The 14,264-nt window shown below is 39.0% G+C and overlaps 1 protein-coding gene across 1 annotated transcript in view; it reads left to right on the top strand.

The window, feature by feature from the left end:
- LOC123764815 (uncharacterized) overlaps nucleotides 1-6,634 on the top strand; it is a 51,326-nt gene extending 44,692 nt beyond the window's left edge. The window contains exon 4 of the mRNA XM_069338640.1: nucleotides 302-6,634. Coding sequence (XP_069194741.1) covers nucleotides 305-6,559 — 6,255 coding nt within the window. The 5' untranslated portion in view covers nucleotides 302-304 and the 3' untranslated portion in view covers nucleotides 6,560-6,634. The remainder of the gene's footprint in view (nucleotides 1-301) is intronic.
- The last annotated feature ends 7,630 nt before the right edge of the window (nucleotides 6,635-14,264 follow it).

Genomic DNA, 14,264 nt, shown 5'->3' on the forward strand with positions numbered 1-14,264 from the left:
CCCCTTCATCATGCTCTTAAGTGTCCCTTGGGGAAATGTACTTTCCAATTTGGGAATCACTGATCCTGATTTACTAATGGATAGATACACAATACGGTTGAGAGGCGGGACCAAGGAGCCGAAGCTCAACCTCCGCATGCACAACTAGGTGAGTACAGTTATTTGCTGTGCACTTTCGCTAACTAGTCCTTGTTATGGAGTGTCTTAAACAAATGAAATTGAATTTTAAGTTTAATAGCTGTTGTAAAATATTGCAAAGTGAAGTTGAAAAGATTAATAATAAATGCAATTTTATCAACAGGACATGGACGAAAAGGACAGCGATGAGGAAACTATCGTTTTTGATGCTGATGTGGCCAGAGTGTACAGAGAGGACCAGGGGACTTCACATGAGTACCCTAGGAATCTTCACGTCACTTCACATATCAGTGATGGCCCCACACAGGAGATGAGGCCAGAAATGTTTATAACCCAGGAGCATAATAATCAGGAGTCAACCACTGCTGCCTCTTTTAGTTCCTGGGATAATCCCACGAAATGCTATCCAAAGCAAAACAGTGGCCTTAGTTCTTGTTCTCAACCACGAGAATACCATCATAAACTAGCAGACAATACTGCTGCCTCCAGTGGCTGGCCTCAACCACAGGCTGACTATCGGAAGCCAAGTAATGTTAGTGCTTCTGACAATTTTCGCCCTCAACCAATAAATAATGTTCAGCCAAACCAGAGACGACTCGATAATCACAGTAATGAAGCCTTAGGTTGGGATATATCTGCCTGGCTTACATCTGTAACAAAAGAAAGCATTAATGGACTCTTGCAACAGCCTACAGTAGAGCAGAGAGATAATGTATCATATTCAGCAAGAGAGAACCAAAGAGATATTTGTGTCACAGAAGAGAGAGAGAGTAATTTGCAGAGACCAATATCGGCATACCCTTTCATTCCTAATACATTGTCAAATGATGGCAGTGAGAGATATCATAATGTGGAAGGAGAGGGTTCTGCAGACTCCAGCAATCCATATCATTCAAATGCATTTTTGTATAATGAACAGCAGAAATTACCTTTCTTAACATTTAAAAACTCAAACAATCGATACAATATAATGAAAATTCAAAAAGAAGTTATTAAGCGAACCTCATTAGGATTAACAGAATTTATGAAGGTAAATGAAAATGTTATCAATAAGAGAGCATGGATGAAGGTAATAACTCCCAGAAGTCAAAGTTCAAATGACTTTAAAAGTGCAACAACTTCAGCTATTCCAGAAAGGCGTTCCACGAACAATTTTCCTGAGCCTACAGTAAATATTCCATCAGTAAAAGAGCTTGAAAACATTTTAAACACAGTTGCTGCTAAAAACAATTACAAAAGCTTGGAACAAACACACAATAAAATGCAAAATCAAAATGTAGAAGAATCTTGTAAAGAAGATAGTGAAATTGAAATTATTTACCCAGGAAACACTTCTTTACAAGATTCTTCTTCAATAGAGAGAGAGAGAATTCCATCACAAGAAACAACCATACCTCCACAAGCTCAACAAGTAAACAATGATTATTTACCAGCTATCTTGGAACAAAAGGATGAGACATTTTCAGAACAAAAACTAAATATTTCTCCAGAAAATAAAGTTAGTGACATTGAGTGTGTGTATATAAGTGATTCCAATTCTCACAAGTCGTCGGAAGAAAATGTAGTTAGTGTGCCAGGGCAAATAGGAAAGAATCTTTCAAAAACAAAACCAGTGAAAAAAGACAATGATTCTATGCAAGATACATCAGTAGTAGAGAGAGAGAGAGTATTGCAGCAACATGTAAGATTTACTTCACATATTCCACCAATTGACAATCAGGACCAAATAGACAGTGACTTTTCTAAAACAGTCTCAGATGAAGAGCTAGAAGGACATTCTCAAAGTTTAGATGCCGAGCAAGATAGATACTCTCGGGTTTCAAGTACAGAGAGAGAAGTACATCATGAGGGACTCAGATCACCCAGAGTCACCTACGACAGAGTAAATAATGAAAAATCCCAATTACCAGTATGTAAATTTTATGTGATTAATAAGTGTGCCAAGGGTAAACGGTGCCCATATAGCCATACGTCTCCAAAGAGAATGTCAACAAAGAACATTCCCTGTCGGTACCATCGCAGTGGTGCATGTACAAGAGGAACCAACTGCTGGTACAGTCATGGAGATGTAGTGGATATGGGGCACAGTAAAGTTGACAAATGTAAAGCAATTCCTGGCAGTAGTAAAGCAGTTAATATAACACTTTGTAGTAATGTTAATACAGCTTCAGGCAATGGAAAAGCATCTTCCAGTAATAGTAAAGGATTTTCCAACAATGATAAACCATCTTCAAGATACGATAAACCATCTTCAAGATATGATAAACCATCTTCAAGATATGATAAACCATCTTCAAGATATGATAAATCATCTTCCATCAATGATAAACCATCTTCAAGATACGATAAACCATCTTCAAGATATGACGAACCATCTTCCAACAATGACAAACCATCTTCAAGATATGATAAACCATCTTCCAACAATGCTGATGCGTCTTCCAACAATGATAAACCATCTTTAAAATACGATAAACCATCTTCCAACAATGACAAACCATCTTCAAGATACGATAAACCATCTTCCAACAATGATGACGCGTCTCCCAGCAGTAGTGATGATGATGACGGTCCTGAGATAGAACATTCTGTGGGAGCATTACTGAACTCTTTAAGATTCTCTACAAAGAGCTCGGCTTCTCCAGCAACTCAAAAAGTCTCGAGTAAAGCTACCCAACAGACTAAAGTCCCAAGTAAAGCTACCCAACAGGCTGAAGTCTCAAGTAAAGCTACCCAACAGATTAAAGTCCCAAGTAAAGCTACCCAACAGGCTGAAGTCCCAAGTAAAGCTGCCCAACAGGCTGAAGTCTCAAGTAAAACTACCCAACAGGCTGAAGTCTCAAGTAAAGCTACCCAACAGGCTGAAGTCTCAAGTAAAGCTACCCAACAGGCTGAAGTCCCAAGTAAAGCTACCCAACAGGCTGAAGTCTCAAGTAAAACTACCCAACAGGCTGAAGTCTCAAGTAAAGCTACCCAACAGGCTGAAGTCTCAAGTAAAGCTACCCAACAGGCTGAAGTCTCAAGTAAAGCTACCCAACAGGCTGAAGTCTCAAGTAAAGCTACCCAACAGGCTGAAGTCTCAAGTAAAGCTACCCAACAGGCTGAAGTCTCAAGTAAAGCTACCCAACAGGCTGAAGTCCCAAGTAAAGCTACCCAACAGGCTGAAGTCTCAAGTAAAGCTACCCAACAGGCTAAAGTCTCAAGTAAAGCTACCCAACAGGCTAAAGTCTCAAGTAAAGCTACCCAACAGGCTGTACCTACATCTGAAGCCACTAGACAGACATTAATATTCCCATCAGCTGAAGCCAACCAACAGACTGTACCACCTGTTAAAGGTTCTCAGAATGTACCTGCTGAAGTAATTCAACAGACTGAGATATGCCTGCCAGCTAAAGCCATTCAACAGACTGTACAACCTATTAAAGAGTCTGAGGCACCTGTACCTACTGCAACAACAGCAGTCCAAGATGTGCAGCTTTCAGTAGATGTCATATCAGATATAATCAGTCAGCTTGAAGCTTTTGATGGCGAGCCAGATTTATCCAATAAAAAAATGGAGCAGTATTCAGGGACAAATAAAGTAAAGCAGAAAAAGAAACATTTTGAAGAGCAAATGTTAACTGACGAAAAAATATCTTCAGTGATAGCTGACACACCCAAGTCTGTTTCACCTGTCGTCATAGAAAAATTATATACTGCTACAAAATTAGGATATAATGAAACTAGAGAAAAGGAAAAGGATAGTGTAGTTAACCACAGCAGAAAATCTTTACAAAAACCCTCACTGCAGCCAAAGTCTAAAAAGGGCGCCTTGTCTCATAAAAAGTTAAGTGTATCAATGAAATGTAAAGATCAAGATTCTTCTAAAGAAACCAAAGGCAAATGTGTTGTTGCAGACATGAATTCAGACAAAACTGCAGAAAACAGTGGGTTATTAAGGAAGAATAATGGTGCTTCTGTAGATACTGGAGAGGAAAGGAAAATGAATTATACACATTCAGACTCTGCAAAAGTTAGCAGAACATTAAAAAGTAGGTTGGATACAGGTGCATACAAAAGTACCAGTGCTAATATTCAGCAGGTCTTTTCTGCAAAAGACTCCAGCAAGACTGGGATAAAGTTAAAAGCTACATATAAAATTAAACCTAGATACAACGTAGAGAGTGATAGCGATGATGCCACATCACTAGACAGGGAAACTCTCAGTTCCAGTGACACCAGTGATAATGAAACATTAAATAGTGAACTTTTGAACAAAAACAAGAGCATAAATTCTAAAGATAGAAGGCTAGTGCTAAATAAACATTGCAGCAGCACTGATAGTAAAAGTACTGCAAGCAGAAGATCAGACAAAAAATGTCTGCGTACGAGTGATAGTGATGAGAGTATTTTAAACAGTAAACATAGAAACAGGCCAAAAAGTGAGAGTGGAAGTGACAGAAAAATGTTGAAAAATCGACATCAAAGCAGCATTGACAGCCAAACCGATGATAGCAGCACATCATACAGCAAAAATCAATGTACCCGTGACTCTGAAGATTTTAATACGTGTGTGTTAAATAATGTCTATCACAAGAGCAATACAAATAGAAAATCAGTTAGTAAACACAGACATGGCTCTGACAAGAAAAATAAGAGTAATTGCCAAAGTATAAGCAGTGATGAGAATGACAAAAGCAGTTCAGTAAGTGGCAAACATCACTTGACAAACAGCAGTAAGAATGATAACAGCACATTAAAGAAAAAACATGAAAACAGTATCGGCAGGAAGACAGACAATGACAGTGATAATGCTGATATTGGCCAACCATCAAGAAGGAAGCGTAAACATAGCAAGGACAAGAGAGAAAGCACTAAAAAACACAGATGTTCATCACCATCAAACGAGATAGGTTCCAGGCGAGAGAAATCGGAATCAAGAGAAAGTAAGAAAGGAACAAAGAGAAGACATGATGCAGAATCTTCCAAACTAGTATCCAAAGATAATCCATCTGGGTCCCCAACAGACCTTTATTCAAACAAGAAACAAAAAAGGAAGGACAATGACTTGATAGTCAGTAAGGCTAAACAGAAGGAAGACATGCATTCAATAAATGAAGATGCAAATATGCTAGAGCATGAAGAAAGCAGCAAAGTGTGTTATGTGATAAAGAGAACTGAAACAAAAATGGTGATTGGAATCAGTAAAGATGCCCAACCAGCACTTAATTTGGGCAAGGAAACCCCAAAAGTTATGCCATATTCTTTCCATGGAGTTCGAAGCAAAGATTTAACACAGCTGTTAACCACAAGTGGTGAGGAGAAAAGTCACGGAGCAAGTTCTGTATCTTTAAGTGATAGTCAGATTGAAGAAGCTACAGGACTGGCTCCTATTAGTGGCAGACACAGTAGCCTAGTAACCAGTGGTAGTTGTCATCCAAATGAGCAACTTACGAGCTCAGTAACCAGTGGTAGTGGTCGTACACATGAGCAACTTAAGAGCTCAGTACCCAGTGGTAGTGGTCGTACACATGATCAACTTACGAGCTCAGTAACCAGTGGTAGTGGTCATCCACATGAGCGACTTACTAGCCTAGTACCCAGTGGTAGTGGTCATCCACATGAGCGACTTACTAGCCTAGTACCCAGTGGTAGTGGTCATCCACATGAGCGACTTACTAGCCCAGTACCCAGTAGTAGTGGTCATCCACATGAGCGACTTACTAGCCCAGTACCCAGTGGTAGTGGTCATCCACATGAGCGACTTACTAGCCCAGTACCCAGTGGTAGTGGTCATCCACATGAGCGACTTACTAGCCCAGTACCCAGTGGTAGTGGTCGTCCACATGAGCGACGTACGAGCCCAGTACCCAGTGGTAGTGGTCATCCACATGAGCGACTTACTTGCCCAGTACCCAGTGGTAGTGGTCGTCCACATGAGCGACGTACGAGCCCAGTACCCAGTGGTAGTGGTCATCCACATGAGCGACTTACTAGCCCAGTACCCAGTGGTAGTGGTCGTCCACATGAGCGACGTACGAGCCCAGTACCCAGTGGTAGTGGCCGTCCACATGAGCGACTTACAAACCCAGTACCCATGAACATAGGTGACCGTGGGTTTGGGTTTCAGCATATTACTAGTGCCCAAAACAATAATATGAAACTGCAAAAAGTTACCAGGCATCTTCTTGGAGAGTATTGCCAACCGAGCATCTGTAATGATCCTTATGTATGCCTTAAGAATTGCTGGCAACGGCTTAATCTGATGCCTTGGGAGGACCCCATGCGCTCTCGGAGCTTCAACTGGGAGTTGAACTTACGAAGGATGATTATGTGTCTCAATATACCCCCCCACCTTGTATCAAAATCCCTCATTTATCAAACCATGGAAGAGGAGCCAAATGTTGCTAAATTTTATGATAATATGCGTGAAGTTAATTAAAAATAAAAGGATACAAAATATGCCTTAATCTTGTATAATGTTAAATTGCTTACATATATATATTTCAAATTACAACGGCTTTTAAATTTACCTATTTATGTATACAATGACCCATTAAAAGATTAAAAAAGAAAAATTAAAAAAAATACAACCTAATGAGATTTGAATGCATATTGGTAGGAGAAAATTATAAAGATGACAAGTTAACCCTCACTATGTGATGAATGTAAACAGTTATGAGGAAGAGGAGCTGACCCTCACTATGTGATAAGTGTTAACCATTTGGATATTTCATGGCCACAAGTTTGGCTAGAATTACTTAATTTCTCCTCTAAAATTTACATCAATGTTCATGCCACAATTGTGCTCTTCAATTGGAATGAGTTCCATTTCTTAAGTAACAATAATTAATTTGATATCAAGCTGATATAAATGGTTACTAATATTTTTCACCTGTAAAGTTATTAACCCATGAAATCACCTAGCTGTCACAGCTGTAAATGCTATGACATTACTTCAGTTCAAAATCCAAATGGAAAAAATAAAACACCATTGAATGTAATGAAACACCTATTTCTGGTAGTTTCAGAGATTCCCTGAAGCAGTCCGCAGAGATGCCTTCCTCATACTGAGTCACCTGACAATATTTATTTATTTATATACAAGAGGGTACAATTACACTAGTACACGCAGCGTTTTGGGCAGGTCCTTAATTTAACAGATAATTTTAAGTAGGTAAATTCTAGCAGAATTAATAAAATGATAACAGATACATTGCAAGAAAAAAAATGAGATGAGAGAGAGATAGATAATAAGAATATAGTTTGGCCTACTGGGAACGTGGCCCTACTCAGAGAGGCAGAGAGAGCTGAGGATTATTATGATTATCATTGTTTTGTGCGAGATGGTTAAATTATAGCTAGGACGACTGACACTGGAAAAACCTATTTAATAACCACTAAAGCTCAACTCAATTCTTTCCTGAATGATTGTGGAATAGCTGCTGAATAACCAGAATTCAAATTATAATCTTATTTAACTACCAATGTGTACTATAGCTCTGCCTTTCCTTTCAGAAGGTTTTAACTTTATTTAAAAAAAAAATTGTCATCTTTATTATTGTCTTTTTTTCTTTTTTACTCCCTTGTTCCATAGTACACTGGCTTTGCCTGTGTCCTCTAGTATAAACTTCATTATCCAGTGTACCTGAGTGTATCTCTATTTAATCTACCTCATTTTGTTTTAGTGTAACTTTAGTATTCAACTATAGTGTACTTATAATAGTATAGTAAGCTATTAATTTTATAGATTTCATAATTGCTTTTTGACTTTTATTGGTCATCTATTGTTATTAATTATTCTAGTTCACTTGTACTTTTCTTAAGTTCCCATTAAGTTTTTATTACTTAAATTACCATTAAGTTTATATTACTTTAGAATGTTTATACTACTTTTTCTTTGTAACCCACGTTGCCTAGCCTCACCACCCTTGCTCCATTGTGCACTTGGCTTTGCATTATGTCTCCTAGTGCAAGTTATTACCTTCAGTGTATCTCAAAGTACTTTTAAGCAACCTACCTCATTTTTGTGTATAGTTTTATATAAAAAAAATTCATAGCTAGTTCTTTTATAATTGTCTTTTTTGGCTTTTCTGTAAAACAGCCCTCTTATGCAAACTATTATAGCCCCAGACCTTAACCTCTTATCTAGTATCTATGATAATAATCATAGATACCTATGATATGATATCGAATCATAGATATCTATGACAATAATCATAGATACTATGTTTATACCCCATGTTTTTTCGTTACCTCGGTGAGATTCAACTGCAGCGATCTGGCCTCATGTTTTTTCGTTACCCCAGTGACCCATGCACAGGCATCGCTAATGGTCAATGACGTCATCAGCTGTCCGGCAACCAGGAGGCCTGATCGACGACCGGGCCGCGGGGACGCTAAGCCCCGGAAGCACCTCAAGGTAACCTCAAGGTATCATCACTTTAATGATCAAAATTGCAGGTATTACACAACACATGATGTAAACAATGTTTTAGCGTGTAATCACAATGTTTCTGTAATTAACTTGAATGTAAGATCTCTAAGCAAACACTTTGATGATGTTAATGTCCTGATTCAAATAGTTGACAGCAAATTCTCTTTTGTTGTGTTTACTGAAACGTGGTTAAAAAAGGACACTACTCAACTCTACAACATACCTAACTACTCAGCTATTCACAACTGTCGTCCTATACAAAGAGGTCGTGGTGCTACTCTTTACTACCACCAAGAACTGACTTCCTTAAAAGTAATTAAATCTAGAGACCCTTAAGGCATTTGATAGTTTTTTAAAAAATGTTCAATGTCAACCAATATTTTATGACTAGTTGTATATGAAAAGGGCTGCAATTGTTCCAAGTTTCAGTATTGCAGCCTAGATTGAAAGGGAGATTTTTTATTTTTTTATTTTTTTCAACGAATTTTACACATTTTCAAGTTTAAATTTACAACCACACCTTTCAGATATAATCATTCTATGACACTTTTCTGACACATTAGCATATAATATAGGATCTCAAGGTGGGGATTTTTCAAAACATCTTTAGTTTTCCTAACACAAATAGCCAAAATTCCCCCAAAAATTATGTAAATATATCATGTTTATTGCTATTTATAAAATCAATAAATGAACTTAGGAAAAAACGCTTCAATACGATTGTAGAGACATAAACTTTACATACAAGGTGTAAGTTTCATGTAAATTGAATAAAAATGAAAGAGATATTTGAACATTTATGTTACTTGAAAATAAATAAGAAAAATAAAGTCTAAGGGGCTGCCATCTGTGGCTGAGGTTGACATCAACCAATTTCCTCCAAAATTGGCACCCTTACAGATAGGCTTACGTGCAGTTAGGTGTATAAGTTTCATGCAAATCGCCCAATAAACAAAAGAGAGATAAAATTAAAAAAAAAAATAACTAATTTTTTTTAATAAAACTAATTATAATTTGTTTTTAATATATGCTACTGTGATAGCTGAGTCATAGACATTATTTCAGTTGACACTTTTGTTTGATAATCATTTTTGACCATTTTCCCACTTCCTATTAATGCTACGATGCTGAGACTTGGACCAGATGAAACCCTTTTCATATTTTATTTATTTTATTTATTTATATATATACAAGAAAGTACATTGGGATTGTGAGGATACATAGCATAGTAATAACATTCTTGTAAAGCCACTAGTACGCACAGCGTTGCGGGCAGATCGTTTCTTCATATACAACACGTCAAAAAAGTTTGATTGAAATCGAATCAGTTTTCATTTATTGCATATTTGGAACAAAAACCATTAAAATGTTCCCTTATGGAGCATTTGACTGTTTCAGAGTCAAGGGTAGCGATGCTGTCCTGACTGCGGGAGCAGTCTGATCGACCCCCTTGCTCTAAATGTCACAGTAAATACTGAGCTAAATAAAATCCATCTCTGGCTAACTGCCAACAAACTCACCCTCAATATTGACAAAACTTTCTATATTCTGTTTGGCAATAAATCCTCTAATCAAATAAATCTCAGGATAAACAATACTCAAATTTGTAACAAAGTACATGGCAAATTCCTTGGCGTTCTCATTGACCACAAGCTGAATTTCCAGGGACACATTCTAAATATATTTAAAAAAAGTTTCAAAAACTGTTGGCATTCTTTCTAAGATCAGATATTATGTACCACGCCCTGCCCTGGTGACTCTCTATTACTCCCTTATCTATCCTTATCTCAACTAAGGTATTTGTGCTTGGGGTTCTACTGATTTCATTTACGTCCTCTAATTACTCAACACAAAGCTGCTATTAGGACAATATCTAATTCTGGTCCCAGACAGCACTCGGTACCCTTACTAAAATCTCTGAATATGTTAGATATTAAGTCACTGCACATCCTCTCATGTATATTTTATATATATAAAACGCTGAACTGTAATGCCAATCCTGACCTTAAAAGCTTCATTGAAGGTTGTAACAGAACCCATGAGCACCACACCAGAAATAAATACAGTTTTGATATTCCAAGAGTACGACTTAATCAAACTAGAAATGCTCTACAAATCAAGGGGCCCAGAATGTGGAATGACCTTCCCAACCATGTTAAAGACTGTACCTCTCTCAACCAGTTTAAGATAAAAACTAAGTACTACCTAATTAACTCAATGTAACCTACCTCGCCCCTATAATGTCAACCTATGTCTACTATTTTAAACAATGCTGTTTGTTGACCAAATTGTAGTTTTGCTAATTTTTCTGCCATGTTCCCCCCCCCCCCCCCCACCTCCCATTTTTTTCTCAACACAATTTATACTTTAATCTCAATTAGTATTAAGTTTTAGTCTTAGTGTTTTTCCTGCCCGAAACGCTTTGCGTAATAGTGGCTTTAGGCATTGTATGTACTAGCTCTATCTATAAATCCATCAATGTTTGTATCTCACCTTGTATGTATGTACCTTCCCTGAATAAATATTTGATTTAATCTCCCAGAAAACAAGTGAAGCAATGCAAACAACATCAAGAATCGCAAAATGAAGCTACAAATAAATGTTAAATAAATAAATAAATGTTTATTTAGGTAAGGTACATACATACAAGAGATTTTACAAAGATTTATGGACTTATAGATAGAGCTAGTACATACAATGCCTAAAGCCACTATTACGCAAAGCGTTTCGGGCAACTATGAAATAATTGAAATAATTAACTATGATAATAATAATTGAAATAATAATTGAATTAATTAAAAGAAATAATAATTGAATTAATTAAAAGAAATAATAATTGAAATAATCAACTATGAAATAATTTACTCAAAACTATCGAGGACTCCCAAGTTGTAGTGGCTGGTAGCCCCCTGGAGCACCAGGTTCCCACATCACCCATAAGTCACTCCGGAGAGCACAGTCCTTGTGGTCATCATCAACCCTTCAGATTAATTAAAAAAAAATCAGAGTATGAATTATATGCCTGAATTTACCATCTATTTAATGGCCATGACGAGGACAGGAAACCGGCGGCTTGTCAAAGCAGTGCCCCGTGACACAGTGGTAAAACACTCACCCGATGCTTTGCGAGTGCTATGGCCGGGGAGGATTGACTGGGCGCAAGTCCTTAACTGTAACCTCTGTTCACCCAGCAGTGAATTGGTATCTGGTTATTAAAGGATTTAGTGAGTCTTATTTCGGGGAAAAATTAGGATTAAGGACTTGTCCAAAATGCTGTGCATGCTACGGTGTCTTTAAAAGAATCTAAGAGCTCTGGTAAATATGAATAAATACAAATAAAGGTCCTCCCATATTTCCTGAGAATGTGTTAACTGTACAATATTTTCAGCTACAGTAATATCCTGGCATTTAGGGCTTATGGGCAGGAAGGGGTTCATAGGTTTGTAACCTGTGGCTGAAGACCCATCTCCTGTTCTCAGTCCTACATTGTGGAGGCCAACAGTGGCCCTCAGGGCTTACTGTCCCCGTCGACGCCAGTATAGATGGTGGCCCTCAGGGCTTACTGTCCCCGTCGACGCCAGTATAGATGGTAGCCCTCAGGGCTTAATGTCCCCGTCGACGCCACTATAGATGGTGGCCCTCAGGGCTTACTGTCCCCGTCGACGCCAGTATAGATGGTGGCCCTCAGGGCTTAGCTGTCCCCGTCGACGCCAGTATAGATGGTGGCCCTCAGGGCTTACTGTCCCCGTCGACGCCAGTATAGATGGTGGCCCTCAGGCCTTACTGTCCCCATCGACGTCACTATAGATGGTGGCCCTCAGGGCTTACTGTCCCCGTCGACGCCAGTATAGATGGTGGCCCTCAGGCCTTACTGTCCCCATCGACGTCACTATAGATGGTGGCCATCAGGCCTTACTGTCCCCGTCGACGCCAGTATATATGGTGGCCCTCAGGGCTTACTGTCCCCATCCTGGCCACTATAGATGGTGGCCCTCAGGGCTTACTGTCACAATCCTGGCCACTATAGATGGTGGCCCTGAGGGCTTACTGTCACAATCCTGGCCACTATAGATGGTGGCCCTGAGGGCTTACTGTCACCATCTTGGCCACTATAGATGGTGGCCCTAGGGTAAATTTAGGGAAAAGGAGAAAGAAGATATACGCACTTCAGGGTTATCAGTAGCGAGAGGAACAGCTGATGGAGCCAGCGCTTGTTCCCGGGCGTGCCCTCGTCAAGGTCACAATAGTTCAACATTGTTAACCAGGCGCTGGCCACGGGGTCATGAATGAGAATGTTGTTGTTGATCCGGACAACGTCTTCAGAAGGTCAGATGTAACACACACAAGGAACAACAGTGACAAGCTCAACAAGCCACAATGTAACACAAACAAGGAACAACAGTGACAAGCTCAACAAGCCACAATGTAACACAAACAAGGAACAACAGTGACAAGCTCAACAAGCCACAATGTAACACAAACAAGGAACAACAGTGACAAGCTCAACAAGCCACAATGTAACACAAACAAGGAACAACAGTGACAAGCTCAACAAGCCACAATGTAACACACACAAGGAACAACAGTGTCAAGCTCAACAAGCCACAATGTAACACAAACAAGGAACAACAGTGTCAAGCTCAACAAGCCACAATGTAACACAAACAAGGAACAACAGTGACAAGCTCAACAAGCCACAATGTAACACAAACAAGGAACAACAGTGACAAGTTCAACAAGCCACAATGTAACACAAACAAGGAACAAGAGTGTCAAGCTCAACAAGCCACAATGTAACACTAACAAGGAACAACAGTGTCAAGCTCAACAAGCCACAATGTAACACAAACAAGGAACAACAGTGACAAGTTCAACAAGCCACAATGTAACACAAACAAGGAACAAGAGTGTCAAGCTCAACAAGCCACAATGTATTACTGAGAACAGGAGATGCTTCTTCACTCGCAGGGTTATTAACCTATGGAACCGCCTACCCGCTCAAGCCTTAAATGACAAAACTGTTAAATTTCAAAAAATACATGGAAAAGATAGAACCAAATGGGGAGGGGGTGGACCTTCGACAAGCCGCCGGCTTTCTGTTACCGTCGAGACCACTAGGGTTCGTGGCTTGCAGGTAAATCAGATTAGGAAAGGTAAAGTTAGGTATAGCTTGGAAAGGTTTGGTTTGTGTATGTTAGGTTAGATGTGGATAAGTTAGGCTATGTTATGATAGGTTACATTTGATCAGGCAAGGTTTGGATAGGATAGGTTAGGTTAGGTATAGCTAGGTTAGCTTACATTAAGTTAGGTAAGGTTTGGTTAGATTAGGTAAAGTTAGGTTAGGTAAAGTTAGGTTAGGTTAGCTTACATTAAGTTAGGTAAGGCTTGGTTAGATTAGGTAAAGTTAGGTTAGGTTAGATATCATACCATGCCAACAACCCATCCTCCTGCTAGAAGGTCGTATTTTGACGTATGCGTTACATAAGGTCAAAATTTGTCGTACTAGAAAATGGCAGCGGGTCGTGTAAGTGACGTATTGTCCCGTTTTCTGTTTTGGGTCCTCTGGCAGGTTAGGATAAGGGCTCGTTAGTACGACAGTTTCTGTACGATAGGTTACATTTGATCAGGCAAGGTTTGGATAGGATAGGTTAGGTTAGGTATAGCTAGGTTAGCTTACATTAAGTTAGGTAAGGTTTGGTTAGATTAGGTA

This window comes from Procambarus clarkii, chromosome 5 (assembly GCF_040958095.1).
Source record: "Procambarus clarkii isolate CNS0578487 chromosome 5, FALCON_Pclarkii_2.0, whole genome shotgun sequence".
Lineage (NCBI taxonomy): Eukaryota > Metazoa > Arthropoda > Malacostraca > Decapoda > Cambaridae > Procambarus > Procambarus clarkii.